The following is a 24,598-nucleotide window of genomic DNA, read 5'->3' on the forward strand; positions in this document are numbered from 1 at the left end:
AACAAGTGATTATTGCAAGATTTTAAGATACAAAGTTATTACCCAGGAGTCATTTGCTTTCCTATATACCAGCAATGTTCAATTGGTATTTGAAATTTAAAGCACAATACCATTTATAAAAATAGGTATGAATCTAAAATATGTTACAGGATCTATGTGTAGAACTGCAAAACTCTAAGGCAATCAAAGAAGATATAAAAAGAATATTTTGGGTTTATGGATTGGAAGACACTATCATTTGATGTCAATTCTTCCCAACTTGATCTATAGATTCAGTGCAATCTCAATCAAAATTTTAGCAAGTTATTTTGTAGATATCAACAAATTGATTCTGCAGTTTATACAGAAAGGCAAAAGACTGTCCAAAACCAGCACAATCTGAAGAAGTTGGACTGACGCTACCTGATCTCAAAGCTACAGTAAGACAGCATATATTGGCAAAAGAATAGATCAATGAAACAGGATAGAGAACCCAGAAATAGACTCACAAAAATGGTCAACTGATTTTTGAAAAAGGAGCAAAAGCAATATAATTGGGAAAAGATAGTCTTTTCAACAAATGATGCTAGAAAAACTGGATATTCATATGCAAAAAAAAAAAAAAAGCTACACACAGACCTCACACTGTTCACAATAATTAATTCTAAATAGATCATATCCCTAAATGTAAAATGCAAAACTATAAAGCTTCTAGAAGATGGCACAAGAGAAGACTAGGTGACCTTTTTTTTGTTTGGCAATTGTTTTCACATACAACACCAAAAGCATGATCCATGAAAGAAAAGATTAAGTTGGATTTCACTAGAATTAAAGACCTTTGCTCTGCAAATGACCCCGCAAAGAAAGTAAAAATATGAAAAAATCTGCAAACATGTATCTGATAAAATACTTATATCCAAAATATAAAAGAACTCTTAGAATTAAACAGTAAGACATCCCAATTTTTAAAAAATTGAAACATAATTAACATATATCGGTTTTAGGCATAGAATATGTAGATTCAACAATTCTATACATTACTCAATGCTCACTGCAATATGTTTTTTTCATCTGTTACCGTATGTTATTGCAATATTATTCACTATATTTCCTATGCTGTACTCTATCTCACTGACTTATTTTATAACTGGAAAATTGTATCTCTTAATCCCCTTTATATATTTCACCCATCCCCCTACCAACCTCCCCTCTGGAAACCACCAGTTTGTTCTCTGTATTTAAGAGTTTTGTTTGTTTTTTTAGATTCCAAATATGAGTGAAATTGTATTTGTCTTTCTCAGTCTATTTCACTTAGCATAACACCCTTTATGTCCATCTCTGTTGTTGCAAATGGCAAGGTCTCACTCTTTTTTATGGCTGAGTAATATATCATTGTGTGTGTGTGCACACACACTTGATGTCTTTATTCATCCATAGATGCGTGATTGGATTGCTTCCATATCTTGGCTATTGTAAATAATGCTGCAATTAACATAGGGGTGCATGTATCTTTTCAAATTAGTGTTTTCATTTTCTTTGGGTAAATACCTAGTAGTGGAATTACTAGATCATGGGGTACTTTTATTTTTAACTTTTTAAAAATGTTTTATTTATTTTTGAGAGAGAGAGAGAGAGAGAGAGAGCATGGACAGGGGAGGGAGCAGAGAGAGAGGGAGACACAGAATCTGAAACAGGCTCCAGGTTCTGAGCTGTCAGCAAGGAGCCCAACGCGAGGCTCTAACTCACGAACTGTGAGATCATAACCTTAGCTGAAGTCGGATGCTTACCAACTCAGCCACCCAGGTGCCCCATCTAACTTTTTTTTTTTTTTTAAGTTTAGCTTGAGAGAGAGGGTGCATGCCAGAGAGCAGGGGAGGGGCAGAAAGAGAGCGAGAGAGAGAGACTACCAAGCAGGCTCCTCACTGTCAGCATGGAGCCCTGAAGGTCTTGAACTCACAAACCATGAGATCATGACCTGAGCCAAAATCAAGAGTTGGATGCTCAAATGACTGAGCCACCCAGGCACCCTCTATTTTTAGCTTTTTTTTTTAATTTTATTTTTAATTTTTTTAAATTTATGTCCAAATTAGTTAGCATACAGTGCAACAATGATTTCAGCAGTAGATTCCTTGTGCCCCTTACCCATTTAGCCCATCCCCCCTCTCACAACCCCTCCAGTAACCCTCAGTTTGTTCTCCATATTTATAAGTCTCTTCTGTTTTGTCCTTCTCCCTGTTTTTATATTATTTTTGTTTCCCTTATTTGCATCTGTCTTGTCTCTTAAAGTCCTCATATGAGTGAAGTCATATGATTTTTGTCTTTCTCTGACTAATTTCACTTAGCATAATACCCTCCAGTTCCATCCACGTAGTTACAAATGGCAAGATTTCATTCTTTTTGATTGCCGAGTTACACTCCATTTTATGTATATACCACATCTTCTTTATCCATTTATCCATCGATGGACATTTGGGCTCTTTCCATACTTTGGCTATTGTTGATAGTGCGGCTATAAACATGGGGGTGCATGTGTCCCTTTGAAACAGCACACCTGTATCCCTTGGATAAATGCCTAGTGGTGCAATTTCTGGCTCGTAGGGTAGTTCTGTTTTTAGTTTTTTGGGGAACTGCCATACTGTTTTCCAGAGTGGCTGCACCAGCTTGCATTCCCATATTTTTAGCTTTTTGAGGAACCTCCGTACCATTTTCCACAGTGTCTGTACCAGTTTACATGCCCACCAATACTACATAAGGGTACCTTTTTCTCCACATCCTCACCAACACTTGTTCTTTCTTTTTTTTTTTTTTAATTATTTTTTATTTTTAGAGAGAGCACATGTGCAAGGAGGGGAGAGGCAGAGAAAGGGAGAGAGAATCCTAAGCAGGCTCTTTGCTGATAGTGCAGAACCTAATGTGGGGCTTGATCTCATGAACCGTGAGATCATGACCTGAGATGAAATAAAAAGTTGGATGCAACAGAGCCATCCAGACACCTCTATTTCTTGTGGTTTTAATTTTAGCCATTATGACAGGTATGAGTTGATGTCTCATTGTGGCTTTGGTTTGTATTTTCTTGATGATTAGTGATGTTGAGCATCTTTTCATGTGTCTGTTGGCCATCTGTCTTTTTTGGAAAAATGACTATTTAGGTCCTTTGCCCATTTTTAATTTTTTTTAATGTTTTTATTTATTCTCGAGACAGAGAGAGACAGAGCATGAGCAGGGGAGGGGCAGAGAGAGAGGGAGACACAGAATCTGAAGCAGGCTCCAGGCTCTAAGCTGTCAACACAGAGCCCAACGCGGGGCTTGAACTCACGGACTGTGAGATCATGACTTGAGCTGAAGTCGGACACTTAACTGACTGAGCCATCCAGGAGCCCCTTAGCATTTAAAAAAATTTTTTTTAATGATTTTTCCTTTGGCTATTTTTAATTGGAATTTCATTATTATTATTATTATAATATTATTATTATTATTATTTGTGTAAACTTGTATAAGTTCTTCATTTATTTTGGATATTAACCCCTTATTGGATATATCATTTGCAAATATCTTCATTTTGTTTTTTTGGTGGTTTCCTTCACAATGCAAAAGCTTTTTATTTTGATGTGGTCCCAGTAGTTTATTTTTGCTTTTGTTTCCTCTACCTGAGAAGACATACATACAAAGATATTGCTGAGATTGATGTCCAAGAGATTAGTGCCTATATTTTCTTCTAGGAGTTTTATGATCTCAGATCTTGAATCCAGTTTGAGTTCACTTTTGTGTCTGGTGTGAGAAAGTTGTCCACTTTCATTCTTTGGCATGTAGCTGTCCAGTTTCCCCAGAACTGTTTATTGAAGAGATTGTCTTTTCCTCATTGTATATTTTTGCCTCATGCCTTGTAAGCATGAGTTTATTTCTGGGTTCTATTCTGTTCCATTGATCTATGTGTCCATTTTTTATACTGTTTTGATTACTACAGCTTTGTAGTATATCTTGAAATTTGGGATTGTGATACCTCCAGCAAGTTTGGCTGCCCATTGCTTGAAAAGCCATTACTCAAGAGCAAATTTTTTCGTTTGTTTTTTTAAAAGTTTATTGATTTGGGGCGCCTGGGTGGCGCAGTCAGTTGAGCATCCGACTTCAGCCAGGTCACGATCTCGCGGTCCGTGAGTTCGAGCCCCGCGTCAGGCTCTGGGCTGATGGCTCAGAGCCTGGAGCCTGTTTCCGATTCTGTGTCTCCCTCTCTCTCTGCCCCTCCCCTGTTCATGCTCTGTCTCTCTCTGTCCCAAAAATAAATAAACGTTGAAAAAAAATTAAAAAAAAAAAGTTTATTGATTTATTTTGAGAGAGAGAGAGAGCGCATGTGCATGACCAGGGGAGGAGCAGAGAGAGAGAGGGAGAGAGAGAATCTCAAGCACTCTCCCCACTGTCAATGCAGCTCTGGTCATAGGGCTGGATCCCATGAACTGTGAGATCATTACCTGAGCTGAAATCAAGAGTTGGACACTCAACTGATTGAGCCACTCAGGTGCCATTCAAGAGACAAATTTTGATTAGAAAGGAATTTGAGCTTTAATCTGAAGGCTGGCAACCTGAGGAGAAGGTGAACTCTTGTCCAAAAGCTGACTCCAAGGGGCCTCTGGGTGGCTCAGTTGGTTAAGTGTCCAACTTCGGCTCAGGTCATCATCTCGTGGTCAGTGAGATCGAGCCCTGCGTTGGGCTCTGTGTTGACAGTGTGGAGCCTGCTTGGGATTCTCTGTCTTCCTCTCTCTGCCCCTCCCCCACTCACACTCTATCTCTCCCTCTCAAAATTAATAAATCTTTATTTTATTTTTTAAATGTTTATTTTTTGAGAGCGTGCACATGCAAGAGATAGAGATAGATAGAGTGAGTGGGGGAGGGGCAGAGAGAAAATCTGAAGCAGGCTCCCGGCTCTGAGCTGTCAGCACAGAGCCTGACACAAGGACCACAAACCATGAGATCGTGACTTGACCAACTGAGCCACCCAAGCACCCCACAAAATAAAACTTTAAATTAAAAAAAACAAAACAAAAGCCAACTCCGAGGTTTCTGCCTGGTGCAGGAGTTTTTAAAGAGGTTTAGGGTGGTTAATCAGCAAACAGAGTGCAGTGGCCTGCAACCTTTCTTGATTATGTGAAGACTTGATGCCAGCTACAAAAATTATCTCAGTGTTTGTGGGTTGTGCAACAGTCTGGTTCTTGTTTCATGATATGCAGTAGTACTCTGTTCTTTCTGCAGAGAAGGGCTGGGTTTACAGATAACAATGAGAGGTCAGTAAAATCATTTGTGTGGCCTAAAAAAAGAAAAACATTTTGCTAAAAAAATTTTAGGCTAATGAGAAAGCCTAGGTGGCTTCAAACAGAATTGCTGGCTTCTGTGACCTGGGAAAGTTCTGGTCCTTATTCCTCAAGATCAGTGGTCTGCAAATCTCAAAAGAAAGTAAATTAGTTCTTTTACAGATCAAGGGACTCAGGTCAGCAAGTAAGGAATGTTTTATCTTGAGGCAAGTTAACACATAAGATCATCTGGAGTGCTGTTACCTTTGATGGGGATTGCATTAAATCTATAGATTGCTTTGGGTAGTATGCACATTTTAACAATGTTGATTCTTCGAATCTATCAGTATGTAATAGCTTTCCTTTTGTTTGTGTCAGTGTTTTGTAGTTTTCACAGTGCAGGTCTTTTACCTCTTGGTTAAGTTTATTCTTGGATATTTTATTTTTTATCAGTTTCTAATAGTTTTTTGGTGGAGTCTTTAGGGTTTTCTATATATAAGATCTGCAAATAGTGAGTTTTACTTCTTCCTTACCAATTTGCATGGCTTTTACTTCTTTTTGTTTGAGCTGTGGCTAGGAGGTATGTTTCCTCTAAACCCACTTTGTTGAGAGGAAAACATCCCACTTTTAAACTGGGTAAAAGATCTGAACCCACATCTCACAAAGAAGATATACAGATGGCAAATAAGCATATGAAAAGATTTTCAACATTTTTATGTCATAAGGGTGTTCTTAGTAGTAGTTTATCACTGCAAAAGAGTGGAAGCATGACTGTCCTTGAATTGAATTGCAATGTAATACTGTTCAGCTAGTAAAAGGAAGAAGGCATCCAAGTGTTGAAAGGGAAACAAAACAAAACTGTCAGCTAAGAATGCCTGGCAAAGTTGTCCTTCAGAATTGAAAGATAAAGAATTTTCCGGACAAAGACAATCTCAAGGAGCTCCTCACCACTAGACTGGCCTTACACGAAATGTTAAAGGGACTTCTTTAAGCTGAAATTAAAGGGTACTAATTAGTAACAAGAAAACATATGAAAATATAAATCTCACTGATAAAGGTAAGTATGTAGTAAAAATCATAATAATCTAATGTTGCAAAGGTGTTGGGTTAATCACTTCTAAATCTTGTGTGAAGGTTAAAAGAAAAGCATTATTAACTGTAACTATAATAATTTGTTAATGGATACATAAGATAAAAAGATGTAAACTGTGGTATGAAAGACATAAAACGTGGGGGCTGAGTTTAATTGTAGAGCTTTAGAATGCATCCAAACTTAAGTTATCAACGAAGATAGACTGTTATAAAAAGAAGGCAGCTTAAATGTGGAATGGTCACCAAGGTATTCAGTAGAAAAAATAAGCAAGATGCCACTGTCTGGGTAAAATGAACAAAGGAATCTGCACATGTAAGTACTTGTGTTGTTCTAGATGATCTCTGCAAGAATATTCAAAAGAACAGTTAAAATGGGTTCCTTTTAGGATAGGTTGAATTTGATCTTTTTGAGCTCTTCTAATATATTCATGTATTGACTTTTCAAAAAAACTTAAAAATTACATGCCAATACTGAACTCTTGGTTTTCTGAACTAATGGAAGGGAAAAGAACTATGAATGAATACAAGGCAAGAGGGTAATTTTGAAAAATTATATTTGGTTTTTAGAATTCAGCCAGAGGTACATGAACCACAGATGTTCATCACCACTCCAAGACCAAGTTCATTTTCAGCAGCCCAGATGAGACCACCATAAATGAAGTAAGTAGAATAAGGCTACCCTGGTATCATTCTGCTCAATCTCCATAACTAGCTTTACACATTTTGCTCAGTATTTTAAATTAAAAGAGCTTCTGGTAAAGGTAAATTATAGACTGGAACTGTTTTCCAGAATAGGTAAGTTCTCATTCAGTTTGAAACCCCTGTTCTTATAGTTTTGCCCCTTTGTCTATTTCCCATCCTCCAACTCTGAACAAGCCTTTCTATTCTTAGAGACTCAGCCCAACTTCTATGCACATCTGCTCCAGTTTGAATCCAAATGAATTTTTCTTACTGAAACTTCTATAACTCCTAATATATTGTGTAATAATTATTCCATGAACATGTGTCTTGCCTCTTTAATTGGACTATAAACTCTCTAGGGATTATGGGATATATTATATATATATGTATGTATGTATATATGTGTATATATATGTATGTATATATATATGTGTGTGTGTACATATCACTTATTTTTTTGGACTCTAAAGCATTCCCAGTCCAGTTGTGGACCAATGGAAGGTATTAAAAGTGAATGAAAACAGGTTATTTGGGCCCCATTCACATATACTTGCTCAAAGTGGAGAACCTACCTCAGCCCTCCAGGATGGTTTTGGTCTTTCTCCATATAAATCATGAATGACATTTGGTTTTTATTTCTGCCATTAATTTAAAAAGCGCAGGGAAAATCATTTTTGATTTGCACATGAAATAATATATTGCTTTTCAGAATGAAAACAAATTCTGTGACTCATTTTTGTTATGAATAATTTAGAACATTTGTGTATATCCTATTTCTGGATAAAATAGTTCAAAATAAGATTTTAGTAATGTACGTGTGATACATATTTACAAACAAAAATAAAATATCTTCTTGAATGTTTGTCTTTGTAGTAAATGCAAGTCATTCAAATTGTTTTCTCTCAAGACCCAAAAATGCTAGGGCATTGCCAGCTTTGAGTCTATCCTGCAAAAGAAAAAAAAGTTTTATTTTATTTTATTTTGTTTTGTTTTTGAGTGGGGGGGGGGCAGAGAGAGAGAGAGAGAGAGAGAGAGAGAGAGAGAGAGAATCTTAAGCAGGCTCCACACTCAGCCAGAAGCCCAGTGTGGGCCTCAATCCCATGACCCTGGGATCATGACCTGCGCTGAAGTCAAGAGTGGGATGCTCAACCAACTGAGCCACCCAGGTGCCCCAAGGTTTTTTTTTAAAGCTTTAAAGCATTATTTAATGGTTGTTTTAAAATACTTATTGAGTGTCTTTATCAGGTTTTTAAAAGATGAATTTCCCAATGTGAGAGAAAAATATTAGCGAGTTAAACAATGAATCTCTTGTTTCAAAACCCCTGTTTTGCCCCACTATTTGAAATCTGTTTCAAACTTGGTCATGGGAACAAAGGAGAATTATAAGGGGGGAGAGCTCTCTTAGGAAAAAACGCCTTTCTTTGGAAACCTCTGCAGGACCCTCTAGTGGGTTTCAAGGACTATTTAGAGGCAAATACAGTTGACCCTTGAACAACAGGAGTTTGAACTGTGTAAGTTCACTTACATTTGGATTTTTTTGAATAAATATATTGGAAAAATTTTTTGAGATTTGTGACAATTAGGAAAAACTCGCAAACTGTGTAACCTAAAAGTAGTGAAAAGTTTTTAAAAAGTTAGGTGTTATTGTAACATTACGGTGTATAATACATGTAATATACAAAATATGTGTTAATTGACTATGTTATTGGTAAGGCTTGTGGTCAACAGCAGGCTATTTGTAGTTAAGTTTTTGGGGGGTCAAAGGTTATACATGAATTTCGATGTAGGAGTTAGCATCCCTAACTCAGTGTTGTTCAAAGGTCAACCGCATAGAGAAAAGGTACACTGTAGGTCTGTGGGACAGGAGAGCTGGAAACAGTGCCCAGAAATCTTGTAGCCATCCTCCAGTTTCTAGGCATATGTGTTATCCCTTCACATGGCCCTGAATAAAAGGTAAGCTCTTTTGGTGCAAGAAAAGTGACAGATGAAGCACCTCAGCATATGGTACAAGTATGTATATTTATAGATTTCAGATGAGAAAAGGACTCTGAAATTTTTCTTCACTTTCTTCCCAGTTATAGACTAGGTCAGCTCCACAAAGAAACTCCTGTGACTTAAGGGGTAACTTTTGAGACACCCTAATTGATATATGGCAAGAATGGAAGGAAATGTATGGAGTTATGTAACATTTGTGGATATTAATGCATCTCAGTGTATCTTAACAGCTTCAGGGTTCTCAAACAGCCTTGGAGAGTGGGTGATTTGAGCAGACACCTCTTATTCAGGGTTCTTCCTTGATCCACACTTGGACCATTCCCTCTAAAGAAAGCTTTTAGAAGTGACTCCTGCTGCTCTGAGAAACTGTGTGCTTTACCTTTACAAATAGGTTGGTACCAACTACCGTTTGAAGAAGATACATTTTGGCGTGTTGGATTTGGGATTGGGTCCATGTGCTGTACTCCAACGGTTAATATTGCCTTTGGTAAATCACCCAGCATCCAAATCTTGTTTTCCTCCTCTGCATCTGCATGCTGGAATGCAACTACCTGTCTACCTCCCAGTGTTGTTATGGTCATCAAATGGGTTTGTTTATTTCATTTAAAAAATGTTTTAGTGAGATTTACCTTCATATGGCTCAAAATTCGAAAGATACAAAATGGATGCTTCCTTTCACTACTGCCACCCAACCAGTACTTTTTCTTCCCAGAGTTGTTAGTTTCTTGTCTGTTTTTCCCAAACGTATTTATGCATATATAAGCAAATACTTGTATTTAGGTATATAGGTTTTTTCATAAATGGTTAGTATATTATACACAAATGGAAGTACACAATATGTGTTGTTTTGTACCTTGCTTTTTAAACTTAATATATCTTGGAAATTGATTTTTAATTTTTTTATACATTCCATTGTATGGATATATTATTGTTTAACTATTCCCCTATAGATTCTTTTCAGTCTTTTATTGTAAACAGTGTTACAGTGAGCAGTCTTTTAAGGAATGTCATGAATTTGTGACAGTGTAAAATTTTCATGCAAGAGTTTTTAAAAACTTTGACCTTAAAAGTCATAAGCATGGGGGCGCCTGGGTGGCTCAGTTGGTTAAGTGACTGACTCTTGATTTTGGCTTAGGTCATGATCTTGAACCCATGGTGGGTTCCATGCTAACAGTGCAGAGCCTGCTTGAGATTCTCTCCACTCTGTCTGCCCCTACCCCTGCTCATACTTTCTCTCTCAAAATAAATAAAGAAATATTAAAAAACATCATAGCACATAAAATTAAAAAACTAGAGGTATAAAATAATAGTAGTTATTATTCCATTAAAGTTTTGTAAGTTCTTTTTTTTTTTTTTAACTTTTTTTGAGAGAGTGAGAGAGCACAAGCAGGGGAGAGGTAGAGAGAGAAGGAGACAGAATCCCACGCAGTCTCCACATTGTCAGTGCAGAGCCAGGTGTGGGGCTTGAACCCACGAACTGTGAGATCATGACCTGAGCCAAAATCAAGAGTCAGATGCTTAACAGATTGAGCCACCCAGGCGCCCCTCCATTAAAGTTTTAATCGGGATACTTAGGATAATTTGATTTCAGTTTAATTTTGGTTACCTTTATAGAAAGTTTTTCATTTTCAATGTTTGTTGCAAAAAGAAAAATAAAAAAAAAACCTTACTGCATACAACTTCCTACTTTATTTGTTTATTTATTTTTAAGCTAACTTAAATGTTTATTCTGAGAGAGAGAGTGGATGTGCATGAGTCGGGGAGGGGCAGAGAGAGAGGGAGAGCGAGAATCCCAAGCAGGCTCCACGCTGTCAGCATAGAGCCCAATGTGGGGCTCAGACCCACCAGGCGCGAGATCATGAGCTAAGCCAAAATCAAGAGTTAGACACTTAGCCAACTGAGCCACCTAGGCACCGTGCTTCCTACTTTAAGTAAGTGAATATTTGACAATCCAAGACTTTCAGTGCTTTACGATGGGTAAGTGGCAAAGGGGAAACTTTCTGTAGAAAGCAGTCTGAAGTTTCCCAGTTAATAATTGTCCCTATGTCTTCATCTTTGGCCACCCTTGACCCCAGTTGTGATTAATGGTGAGGCCCTTAGGAAGAACTTGTTCTGTTGAGGGGTAGGGGTGAGGAAGGGAAGAGGATGACAAAGGAGAGGGGATCTGGGGACACAGCGTCTCATTATAAACTCATCTGACTTCATAAGCCTAAAGGGCAGAATAGGCAGTGGCAACATTATAGCACATTTTAGTATCATTTACCCACCTTAAAAGTCAAATGCCGAAAGAAGAAAATTGTTACTTGAGAGTTCTGGTTCTTTGAGTTCTGTTAATCAAGACTTTAGTCTTAAGATCCAAATAATGGGAATCATTACAATTTTTGAGATTGGTAGATTTGTTACAGAAATATTAAAGGAAAAACTTAGGCATTTTTCTTATTCATCTAACATGTAAACATAAATGTATTATTGTGATATGCTTCTTGACAGTTTTCTTTCTCTGCTTTATGAATTTAGTTGTACTAGGTTGGCTTTCAGCTTTTTAAAAAAGTAGTTAAAAAAATTTGAATTCCAGTTAGTTAACGTACACTGTTGTATTAGTTTCAGGTGTATAATATAGCGATTCAGTAGTTTTACTTGGTCCTCATCAAGATGTTGTACTCTTAATCCCCTTTACCTGTTTTGCCCATCCCCCAACCTACCTCACTGTGGTAACCATCTGTTTGTTCTCTATAGTTAAGAGTCTGTTTTTTGGTTTGTTTCTTTTTTTTCTGCTTTGTTCATTTGTTTTGTTACTTAAATTCCATATATGACTAAATATCATATGGTGTTTGTCTTTGACTGACTCATTTCATTTAGCATTATATTCTAACTCCATCCATGTTATTGCAAAAGGCAAGATTTCATTCTTTTTTTATGGCTGAGTAATATATGTGTGTGTGTGTGTGTGTGTGTGTGTGTGTGTGTACACACACATATATAAACCACATCTTCCTTTGCTCTTTAATAGTTTTGCTATTTCCAGTAATAGTTCTAGGAATATTAGGTGTAATGTTTCCCTTGTTCTTTGTTGTCACGTATCAAAGCACATACTCTGAAACCAAAGAATTAGAGCAGGAAAACTCAGGAAGAAGACCATGAAGTAAAAGGCATATACCTTTGTTTCTGCATCAAATTCTTCTATGGACTCTATTAATTTTCCAGGTTCCAGCTCCCCTAGTGGAAAGGGGTAATCAGTTCCCAAAATGACTTTATCCTGAAAAAAATTTTTTATAGGGCATCAAAGAACCTCCTCTAAATACAATTATATTAACTTATTACAAGCACTCCTATGATAAAATAACAAATTCCTTCCAGTTAATAGAAACAAACTGATCTAAAATGTTAAAGATTTAATGAATTCAAAACATATTCTGACATTTTCTCCAGCAGGTGTCGCTATTGGGTTTCTTGAAGTTGCAAATCAACCTCCATCCTCCCTTTTTAAAATAACTGAATATATAATTCTCAAATATAAGAAGCAAGTATTTATTCAATAAAGCATGCTGATATCTTTAGATAAAATAAGGATTCTGTATTTCTTAGAATGACATGTTGCAATTGATCCTATATATATATATATATATATATATATATATATATATGGGATATCCCATATCCCATATATATGGGATATATCCCATATATATATCCCATATGTATATATTTTAAAGACTTTATTTTTAAGTAATCTCTACACTCATTGTGGGGCTTGAACTCACAACCCTGAGACCAAGAGTTGCATGCTCCATGGACAGAACTAGCCAGGCACCCCTGGTCCCATGATTTTTGAAAACATACTAGAGTTAGAAGGGAGAAAATAAAAAACAACTGGATAAAAAGTAAAGACAAACAAAAACCAATGCCCAAATAATTCCTATCTCTATAAACTGAACCATTGTCTGTTTTTTTTTTAATGATGTAGCTTGAATCTCTATTTGATACTTTGTACAACAAAGTACAAAGACTTGTCCATCTACAAATATATAAAGTGGTATGTCAAGCAATGTGTTAGAATCTAGATTATCTTGGCCAACAAACAGAAATGTTCTCTGTCTTCAGAGAACTTGTAATTCGGTAAAAAAGAGTGACATTAAATCAATAATGGAAGTCTATTAAAATAAAATAAGAAAAACACATTTTCAACCCGAAATTTTACTTCTAGAAATGTGTTCCACTAATACACTTGTAATGGAAATATATATGAGAAAATTAATTGCAACATTATTTGTAGCATCAAAAGACTAGCAAACTAAATTATAGCGTATCTAAGAAATAAAGAGGAATGAGGAATACTTACCTATGTTGAAATGGAATAATCACTGAGTTATATTGTAAGGTAGAATGATGTTGAAGTTAAATTGTAAAGAGAAAAAAGTCTAGGACAATGTGTCTGCTATGCTCATATTTCTGTTTTTAATAAGGAATATATAGATACGCAAATGAATGTTTGTATGTATGCAGTCTATTTAAGGAATTGTACCAAGAAACAAGTAACATTAGTTACCTCTGGAAAAGAACATTAGGGTTTGGGGATGGAGCAGATCCCTTCGCCCCCTTTTGGAATGTAATTAGGTTAATACAAATATACCTTTTAAAAATATATAATTCAGTGGGTTTTAATATATTTTTGAATTTGTGTAATCATTTCCATCATCTAATTCCAGAACATTTTTATCATACCAAATTTAATCCCATACCTGTTAGCAGGTACTTCCCATTCCCTCTTTCTTCCCTTCCTAGGGTAAACTAATTTACCCTAGGAATTGCCTGCTCTGGACATTTTATGTAAACAGAATAATGTATTATGTTGCCATCTTTTGTTTAGTGTACTGTTTTCAAGGTCATCCATGTTGTAGCCTAAATCAGTACTTCTTTCCTTTTTATGTGGAATAATATTCCATTGTATAGATGTACCATGTTTTATTTATCTGCTTACCAGATAATGAACATTGGGTTGTTTCTAATTTTTGGCTATTATGATAATGCTGCTCTGAATACTTTTTAAAAAAAATTTTATTTATTTTGAAAGTGAGAGAAAGCATGAGTGGAGGAGGGGCAGAAAGCGAGCAGGTGAGAGAGAATCCCAAGCAGGCTCTGTGCTGTGTGCAGATTTCATGACTGAGAGATCATGACCTGAATAGAAATCAAGAGCCAGATGCTTAACTGGCCGAACCACCCAGGCACCCCTCCTCTGAACATTTTTGTGCAAGTTTTTACATCAACATGCTTTCATTTCTCCTAGATATACACTTATCAGTGGGGTTGCTGGGTCATGTGGTAAGTCCATGTTTAACATTTTGAGGAGCTACTTTTCACAGTGGATGCAGCATTCTGCATTCTGACCAGGAATGTCTGAGGATTCTAATTTCTCCAAGTCCTCATCAACACTTGCTATTGTCTGTCTTTTTAATTATAGCCATCATAGATATAAAATAATATCTCACTGTGGTTTTAATTTACATTTCTCTAATGAATAATTATCTTGAACATCTTTTCATGTGTTCATTGGCCATTTTATGTCATTGGAGAGATATCTATTCAGAACATTGTGTCTATTCAAGCCCATTTATTTTTTTATAGTTGAGTTGTAAGAGTTTTAAAATATTTTCTGAATGTTAGAGGTTTATCAGATATATATCTACAGATATTTTGTTAATTCTGTGGGTTATCTTTTCATTTTACTAGAAGTATATATGAAGTACAAAAGTTTTTAATTTTGATGAAGTCTAATTTATCTAAAAACTTTGGTTCCTTATGCTTTTGGTGTCGTATTTAAGAAACTATTGCCTAATCCAAGGTCACAAAGATTTACAACTATATTTTCTTCTAAGTGTTTGTAGTTTTCATTTGTCCATTTAGGTCTCTGATCTATTGGGGTTCATTTTTATGTGGGGTATAAATAAGCGGTACAACTTAATTTTTATTTTTGTTTTTTTGCATGTGGATACCCAGTTATTTTCCTGCTATAAGTTGAAAAGACTATTCTTTCCTCATTTAATTCCATTGGCACCTCTGTTCAAAATCAGTTGATCTTTATGTCTGCCCTATGCTAGTACTACACAGTTTTGACTACTGTAGCTGTGTAAAAAGTTGTGAAATTAGAAGTGTGAGTCCTTCAACTTTGTTCTTCTTTTTACATTGGTTTTGGCTATTTTGGGTCTGTTGCTTTTATATATGAATTTTAGGATCAGCTTGTCAATTCTGCAACAGAAAAAAAAGGCACCTGGATTTTTGATAGGGATTGCATTGAATCTGTAGGTCAATGTGGGGACTATTGCCATTTCATGCCACTCCACTGATATGGAGTTTTCCAATCAGTGAACATGAGATGTCTTTCTTTTAAGTTTTTATTTAAATTCCAGTTAGTTAACACACAGTGTAATATTAGTTTCAGGTGTCCAGTATAGTGATTTAACATTTCCATGCATCACCCACTGCTCATCACAACAAGTTCACTCTTTAATGAACATGGGATGGCTTTTCATATTTTTTAATGTTTATTTTTTAGAGAGAGAGAGAAGAGAGAGAGAAAGTGAGTGAGCAGAGGAGAGGCAAAGAGAGAGGGAGACACAGAATCTGAAGCAGGCTCCAGGCTCTGAGCTGTCAGCACAGAACCAGATGTAGGGTTCAAACTCATGAACTGCGAGATCATGACATGAGCCAAAGTCAGTCGCTTAACTGACTGAGCCACCCAGGCACCCTGGAATGTCTTTTCATTTATGTAGGTCTTTAATTTTCTTTAGCAATGTTTTATAGTTTAGTGCCCAAGTCTTGCACTTCTTTAGTTGGATTTATTCCTACGTATTTCATTCTTTTGAATGCTATTATAGATGAAATTTATAATATGGATTATTTTTATGGATTTTTCATTGCTAGTATATAGAAATATGATTAAGTTTTATATATTTATTTTGTTACCTACAGTCTTGCCGAATCTGTTTATTAGCCCTAATGGTTTATTTGTAGATTCTTTAGAATTTTCTTTTTTTTTTTTAATTTTTTAATGTTTATTTATTTTGGAGAGAGAGAGACAGAGTGTGAGTGGGGAAGGGGCAGAGAGAGAGAGAGAGAGAGAGAGAGGGAGACAAAGAACCAGATGCAGGCTCCAGGCTCCACGCTGTCAGCACAGAGCCTGACCCGGGACTCAAACTCACCAGCCATGAGATCATGGCCTGAACAAAAGTCAAACGCTCAACTGACTGAGCCACCCAGGTGCCCCCCATTTCTTTTTTTAATTTTGTAATATTTATTTATTTTGGGAGAGAGAGAGACAGTGTGTGAGCAGGGGAAGGGCAGAGAGAGAGCATAGGATTTTCTATGTATAAGGTCATGTCATCTGAAATATTTGTGCTTCTTCCCTCCCAATCTGGATGCCTTTTATTTATTTTCCTTCCCTAATTTCCCTGGCCAGAATCTCCAGTGCATCATTAAATAGAAGTGGTGAGAGCAGAACCTTTCAGTTCACCATTAAGTGTGTTAATGTTAGTTAGTTGCGGATTTTTAATAGATGCTCTTTATCAGGTTGAGGAAGCTCTCTTCTTCTAGTTGTTGAGTGTTTTTATCATTAAAGGCTGTTGGATCTTGCTTAGTACTTTTCCTGCGTCTATTGAGATGATTTTGTAGTTTTTGTTCTTTATTAATATGCTATTGATTGGGGTGTGTGTGTGTGTGTGTGTGTGTGTGTGTCTGTTGAAAAACCTTGTGTTCCTGGGATAAATCCCAGTAGGTCATAGTGTATAATTCTTTTTATCTGTTGCTAGATTGAGTTTAATAAATATCATTGGGGAAATTTGCATCTGTATTCATAAAGGATATTAGCCTGTAGTTTTCTTGTGATTACTTGGTCTGGTTTTGGTATCAGTGTGATGCCGGCTTCATAGAATAAGTTAGGAAGTGTTTCCTTCATTTGTATTTTTTCAAACGATTTGTGATGGATTGAAGTGGTTGTAATTCTTTTTAAATTTTTCGGTAAAATTCACCAGTGAAGCCATCTGGTCCTGGGCTTTTCTTTGTGAGACATTTTAAAATTACGAGTTTAACCTCTTTACTTGTTATGGGTCTATTCAGATGTCCTTTTTCTTCTTGAGTCAGTTTCTGTCATCTTTCTAGGAATTTCTCCATTTCATTTAGGTTATCTGATTTGTTAGCATATATTTGCTCATAGTTTTTTCCTATAATTCTTTTTATTTCTGTAAGATCTGTAGTAATGGCCTCTCTTTCATGTCCAATTTTAAGGTTATTTTTAAGTCTTTTTTTTTTTTTTCAGTTTATTCATTTTTGAGAGAGAGAACAGGGGAGTGTCAGAGAGAGTGGAAGAGAGAAAACCCATGCAGGCTTCACTGTCAGTGCAGAGCTTGATGTGGGGCTCGAACTCATGAACTATGAGATCATGACCTGAGCCAAAATCAAGTGTCAGATGCTCAACCGACTGAGCTACGCAAACACCCTCGTTACAGCCTTTCTAGGAGAAGGATCCCATCATTGTCCCCTGTGGGAGGCCGGGCCCCGGTGCCAGGCTGAGACCGGGTCGAGCAACGGCTCCCTGTTGACTCAGCCAACCCGGTGGTTCCCCCTCCCATTCCCCCACTTTCAAGGGCATACGAAAGCCTTGTCAAGGCTGAGAAAGTTAATTCCTGAAGCCTGTGGTCTGCAGGTGTTGGCAGTAATGTTACCCCCCTTTTTTCTACCCCCGGCCAAATAGAAACAAACATGGGGACTGTGTTTTGCTAGCAATCTATCAGCAAGGTCTTGTGACCCGTTCAGAAAGTTCACAAGGTACACAGAACTAAATGTTTTGGCTGGCAGTGATCATGTGAAACCTGTTTATTCTTAGAATGACCTGATCCATAAGAGTCTTACATTATAAAAGATTGTGTACAGCAACAATAAAGCCGTTACTTGGGCCATCAGCCCAGGGGACCCTCCTGTTCCCAAACTATCTTCTCTTCTCTCTTTTTTTCTTACATTCCCCTACCCTCAGGACCCTGATCTCGGTGTTTGTTGCGCCGGTCGCGACAGTCCCCATTCAACAGACGAGGAAACAGAGATGAAAACTAACTTGCTTAGAGTTGCACAGCTAGTATGTGGTAGAGCCAGGCTTGTGTCTCCATTTCTTCCACTCAGCTAAGAAGTGGGATAGAAATTATCTCTAGCTCTGAGCCAAAGGCCTGGTACAGAGTAGATGTTTATTGAATTAAATTGGACCACTACTATAATTTTATAACTGATTCCGGTCTCATCCATTTTAATCAATATCTAACACTGGAGAGAGTGCTGATTTGAATATAAATCTGATCATGCCATATCCCTGCTCAAGCTCTTTCAATAATTTCCTCTTGTCCAGAAGGTGCAACCCAAATTACTTAGCAAGGAACAAAATGCCCCCAGTAAATGTGAGAAAAAAAGTTGTCCCAAATCTAAACTGGGGCAGAGCTTTGTGGCCTGATATGGCTATCTATTCTGCCTGGTGAATAATGAGCATTCTTTTTTTAAAAATTGAGGCATAATTGATGTATAACATTATGTTAGTTTCAGCTGTCTTGCATAATGGTTCGATACTTGCATATATTATGAAAACGATCACCGCAATAAGTTTAGTTAACATTTGTCACCAAACATAGATTAGCATTCTTGATAAAATACTTGGGTAATTTTTTTTGGTAGACTTTAATGAGTTTAAGAGCTCCTAGGACATACCCTACATTGACTATTAGTCTTCAAACTAGAGTAAGAATTGTAACCAATAATGTAAACAGGCTAATTGTCCTTAACTAGATAGTTATCTTCTTTCTTAAAATCCAGTCTAAAAATAACTAACCATCTTTTCCCCTATAAAATATCTCTGCCAGGATTCTTTGAATTGGACTTTTCAGAAAGCCTGTTTTTGAAACTGTTTGAAATAAAACTCTGACATGCATATAATCAATCTGAGAGTGGCTTTGCGTGTTGAAGGAGTGAATACTTGAATGTATGAAAGAGGGAAGTTTGATTGTTACTAGGCCTGAAATATTAAATATATTTTAAGTTTGTATGTTTACTTATTTTGAGAGAGAGAGAGAGAGCGCGCGCAAGCATGAGTGTGGTAGGGGCAGAGAGAGAGAATCCCAAGCAATCTCCTCACTGCCAGTGCACAGCCTGATGTGGGCCTCAGACTCACAACCCATGAGATAATGACCTGTGCTGAAATCAAGAATCAGATGTTTAACTGACTGAGCCACCCAGGTGCCCCTTAAATATATTTTGAATATGCTAAATTTGACCTCTTGTAAGAATAAACGACACTTTACCAGAAAAAAAAAAAAATATTTTCCTAGGTTTTATGAATACATTTACATGAAATAATATGGGAAAGTGTATAAGAAAGTTAGAGGAAGGCCATGATGGACTAACAACTCTATTTCTAGATTCTTGTATTCATTACTGTGAAAAACCAAGCAAATACACCCCGCTGATGGAAGCCCTAAAGACCCGAAGTTATGTCTACTCACATCTGTGCCAACAGCTGATCTCCTTCTGCACTGCCTGTTTTATATTCACTGGAGCTTCATTTGTCCTTATTTCTGCTCCTCTTGCTAAAGCTGTTTACAATTCTAAAACACAACATAATTTTAAAAAGTCCCATGCTATATTACATTTGTTAACTACATTACATGAAATTGAAATTTAGAAATTTATTTTGCTTTCTAGTCAAGAATTCTTCCATTTTCAGTATTATGGCCTTCCTGGATACAAATACATTTGGTGGTGGGGGGAGGGGGGGTTGTCCCATTTTAATATGGAGAGAGCAAAGAATTTTAAAGCAGAAATAAAAACCACTTCTCTGCATTTTAATCCTTCTTGGTTAGGATACTTCCCTGCTCTCCTAGCTAACTTGATTATGTATGCCTTTTGCCAAACTCCAAACTCATGGTTTGGCAGTATTCAATTATTATTTAGTAGCTATTGACCACAGTTCCTCTCTATAGGAGGTTAATTACCCACTTATGATAATCTGGTTTGTTAATTTTTCATGCCCTTTATCTGTACAACTTTTATTGATACTGTCTGGTAAATTTTCAACCATTTCTAACTTGGTAGGAATTTCATAAGGGAGAATGAAGTGGGCATAGAAGAACTGGAAATGAAGTTCTAATTAATGGAATTTCTTGTTCAGAGGAAGAAGAGAGAGTAGCAGGGAAGAGGTGGGAAGAAGAAATTCCTCAGTGTAGTCCTGAATGATGAAGATCACATATTCTATTGCTTAATAGCAACCTCCACTTGATAGATGCTTAATAAATACTTCTTGAGTTAAAAATACTTTTTATATTGCTATTTTTACCACCTGTTATCTCATAACTACAAATTGATTGTATTTTAGAGGGATTACCTGGAGAATCCTGGTTAAGGAGGCATAAAGTATGGACTTGGATGACTGTTGCCCCATTTCCAAGCTCTTGGGGAAACCCAAGCTCCATGAAATCTCAGGTTCCTAAGTAACATACCAGATTCTGACTTCCCCAAAGCTAGAACCTTCTTCTGTCTTCTTGGTCTAGGATTCTATTCCCCTGGGATCCACCATGCTCATGAACCAATTTTTAAGGATATCTGTGCTAATGTAACATTTGACAACATCTACATTTTAGAGGACTTTTCTAAGGAGTCTGTAAACCCAAAGGAATAATTCTAATGGTGGGCCTTTTAGTTACCACGGCTGCTTCTTCTGGGATCCTGAAATTATACTGTCTACATAGACAATGGCTTTCTTTATTAGGCAATGGATAATCCTGATTGATTTCTCAGCACCAACACTACCCCAACATACGTTTCCCTCCTGAAAGCTGGTAACACACATTCCCTATGAGGTCAAAAACTTACTGAGAGGATAGTAGTAATGATTAATATTCCTGCCAGGAAAAGAAATAAACTGCTCACCTGCTGGGATGTACTAACTTCTCACATTTTCAGGGAATGCTGCAAACACTGAAAGATGTGGCTTGCTAAATAAATTCAAACAGTAGAAGAGAGTTCATTTGTCTTCTAGATAAGAAACAATTAGCTATCATCTCATTAGCCTATTCCATTAGTAGCATATGCAGTAAATACAACATAACTCTATTATAATGTAGCTTATTACAAAAATTCTACCTTACCAAGGATTCAGTTTCCCTGAGACATAATTTCCTAGAGGAGGAGCCTGGTTAATTTAATCAATGCAAAGTAAGATTAGCCTTATATCTGCAAAACCATTATACAAACTCAGTTAAACAGACATTAACTTAACACCTCCTATTGGTAAAGCACTAGAGTAGGTGATACAAACTGCTGACATTTGTATAGTCTTTTGGCATAGTATTGGCTCCTCGCATCAACTCTGCATGGTTTTATCATTTCCATTTTACATTTGAGGAACCTGAGGGTGAGAGGGATAAATGACTTAATATGAAATGTCACCTGAGCATCAGAGGAGAGGAAGAGGGTGGTGGAATAGGAGGATACTAGGCTTGCCTTATCCCATGAACACAGCTAGATAACTGTTAAATCATACTAAATACCCCAGAAACTGACCTGAAAACTGACAGAACAAACCCCACAATTAAAGGGAAAGAAGAGCCACCCTGAAGAAGATAAGAAGTGAGGAGATGTGGGTTAGGGGAGAAGCAGTTCATGGCTGCTGTGGAGGGGAGGGAGCTGCTGTCATGGAGACGGGAGAGAGAGGAGCACACAGGGGAACACACAAAGAGAATGTTACCCCAAAACCATTGGCTTGGAAAATGAGAGGGACTGAATTTTATGAGTTCAACAACAATCAAGGCTTAAAGCCTGGAGTTTAAAAGGTCAAAAGCCTTGGCTGGGATAGAGCTGGGAGAGCACTGTACTGCTCCTGGAGAGAAGTCAGGCAAACAACCCAGGGGCAGACAGCATGGAAGCAGTGATCTGAAGAGCTCCAGGGACACACAGAGGGGAGGTTATTTGCTCTTCTTGGAGCACATCCGTGAGAGGCAGTGTTCATGGAGACACCTTTCCGGGAACAAAGGAGCAAGCCCATGCCATTTTCCTCCCTTGCCCCTCAGCATAAGCACAGAGCCATCTGTGGGAAGCAGCACAGTGCAGACACTGGCTGCCTAACTTGCTTACACCAAGCCCCACTCCCACACACTCTGGAAGAACCACCCTTCTTAGTCAATGCTTGCCTCAGTCACAGCATAGTGGCCCCTCCTTCATAAGACCAGCACAAACTCCAGCCTATACCACATCTCCCAACCAGAGAGTTTTGCATGGCTTCAGTTCTAGTGGAGGTGGTTAACAGATTTCATTTCACAAGCAGGCCAGAGAACACGTAGCTAAAACTTGCCACATTCTGGTCAGGGACCAAACACTGCCCACAGCTGGCAAGTAGAACCTCTGCAGATGGCTGGCATGAAGGATAGAGCAGCCATAACACAATAGCAAAGTGCATGTAGCACACACCAGAGACACTCCCTGAAGTGCCAGGCTCTGGGCACTACATGACCTCTTTTTCATAAGCTATTACTTTTAGGAGCAGTAGACATAACTGGCTTTTCTAACAGAGAGGAGGCAGAGACTTAGACAAAATGTGAAGATGGAGGAATGTATCACAAATGAAAGAACAAGATAAGGCCACAGCTAGAGATCTAAGTGAAACATATATAAGTAACATGCCTGAAGGACAATTTGAAGCAATGATCATAAGGATACTTACTGGGTTTGAGAAAAGAAGACATAAGTGAGACCCTTGCCACAGAGATAAGAGTTAAAAAAGAATCAGAGATCAAGAGAGCAGTAAATGAGATTAGAAACACACTTAACACAGTGAACAGCAGACTGGAAGAAGCAGAGGAACAAATTAATGACCTAGAAGACAAAGTGTTGGGAAGCAATGGAGCTGAACAAAAGAAAGAACTATGCAAAAATGAAAATAGACTTAGGGAACTCAGTGACTCCTTCAAATGTAATAACATTCATATTGTAGGAGTCCCAGAAGAAGAGAGAAAAGGGGGCAGATAATTTATCTGAAGAAATAATAGCTGAAAATTTCCCTAATCTGAGGAAGGAAGCAGACCTTCAGATCCAGAAAGCAGAGAGAACTCCCAATAAAATCAACAAAACCAGGGGCACCTGGGTGGCTCAGTCAGCATCTGACTTTGGCTCAGGTCATGATCTCCCGATTCATGAGTTCAAGCCCTGCATTAGGCTTTCTGCTGTCAGTGCAGAGCCTGCTTCAGATCCTCTGTCTCCTCTCTCTCTCTGTCCCTCCCCTGCTCATGTGCTCACTCTCTCTCTCTCTCTCTCTCTCTCTCTCAAAAAATAAACATTAAAAAAAAACAACAACAAAACCAGGCCAACACCGAGACATATAATTAAATTTGCACAATATAGTGATAAAGAAAAAAAAATCTTAAAGACAAAAGAAGTCATTAACTTACAAGGGAAGACCCATAAGGCTAGCTGGAGATTTCTCAACAGAACCTTGGCAAGCCAGAAGGGAGTGGCATGATATATTCAAAGTGCTGAATGAGAAAAATCTGCCACCAGGAATACTCTATCCAACAAGGTTATAATTCAGAATAGAAGAAGAGATAGTTTCCTAGATGAATAAAAACTAAAGGACTTCATGACCCTAAACCAGCCTTGCAAGAAATATTAAAGGGGATTCTTTGAGTGGGAAGGAGAAACCAAAAGTGATAAAGGCAGGAAACACAAGGCAGGAAAAATGAGTATTTCTGTAAAAATCAGTCAAGGAACTCAAATGCACAAAAAGGATATAATATTTAATAACACATATCTGAAATAGGAGGAGGTTCAAACTTAAGCAACCATCAACTTAATATAGACTGCTATTTCAGAAGAGGTTATATACACCCTAATGGTAACCATATATTAAAACCACTAATAATCATGCAAAGAATAAGGAGAAAGAAATTCAGATATATTAGTAAAGAAAATCAGCAAATCATGAAAGAGAGGAAGACATGAAAGGATCAGAGAAAATCTCCAGAAACAGCCACAAAATAAACAATAAAATGGCAGTAAATAATATCTATCAATAATTACTTTGAATGTAAATGGACTAAATGCATAGGGTGTCAGAATGGATAAAAAAACAAGACCCATCTATATGCTGCCTTGAGACTCATTTTGGACCTAATGACAACTGCAGATTGAAAGTGAGAGGATGGAGAAACATTTACCATGCAAATGGATGTCAAAGGAAAGCCATAGTACCCATATTTATATTGGAGAAACTAGACTTCAAAACAAAGACTGTAACAAGAGACAAAGAAGGGCATTATAAAATAATGAAAGAGACAATCCAACAAGAAGATAGAACAATTGTAAATACTTATGCACCCAAATATGGGACATGATAATGGGGCCACCAATTATATAAAACAATAACAAACATAAAGGAGCTAATTGATAATAAATAGTAGTGGATTTTAACACACCACTTAAGCCAATGGACAGTTCATCTAAACAGAAAGTCAACACATAAACAATGGCTTTGGATGACACATTGGACGAGATGA

At 37.2% G+C, this 24,598-nt stretch overlaps 1 protein-coding gene and 1 long non-coding RNA gene across 5 annotated transcripts in view; one reads left to right on the forward strand and one right to left on the reverse strand.

The window, feature by feature from the left end:
* Nucleotides 1-24,598, forward strand: part of LOC125173750 (uncharacterized) — a 63,633-nt gene that overhangs the window by 1,836 nt on the left and 37,199 nt on the right. For all 3 annotated transcript variants that reach the window (XR_007155140.1, XR_007155141.1, XR_007155142.1), the window contains exon 2: nt 6,921-7,013. This is a non-coding gene — a long non-coding RNA (uncharacterized LOC125173750). The remainder of the gene's footprint in view (nt 1-6,920; nt 7,014-24,598) is intronic.
* Nucleotides 7,490-24,598, reverse strand: part of ACMSD (aminocarboxymuconate semialdehyde decarboxylase) — a 54,122-nt gene continuing 37,013 nt past the window's right edge. For both annotated transcript variants that reach the window (XM_047873278.1, XM_047873279.1), the window contains 2 exons: nt 12,187-12,285; nt 7,490-7,980 (listed from right to left, as the gene is read on the reverse strand). In XM_047873278.1, coding sequence (XP_047729234.1) covers nt 7,918-7,980; nt 12,187-12,285 — 162 coding nt within the window. In that variant the 3' untranslated portion in view covers nt 7,490-7,917. The remainder of the gene's footprint in view (nt 7,981-12,186; nt 12,286-24,598) is intronic.

This window comes from Prionailurus viverrinus, chromosome C1, assembly GCF_022837055.1.
Source record: "Prionailurus viverrinus isolate Anna chromosome C1, UM_Priviv_1.0, whole genome shotgun sequence".
Lineage (NCBI taxonomy): Eukaryota > Metazoa > Chordata > Mammalia > Carnivora > Felidae > Prionailurus > Prionailurus viverrinus.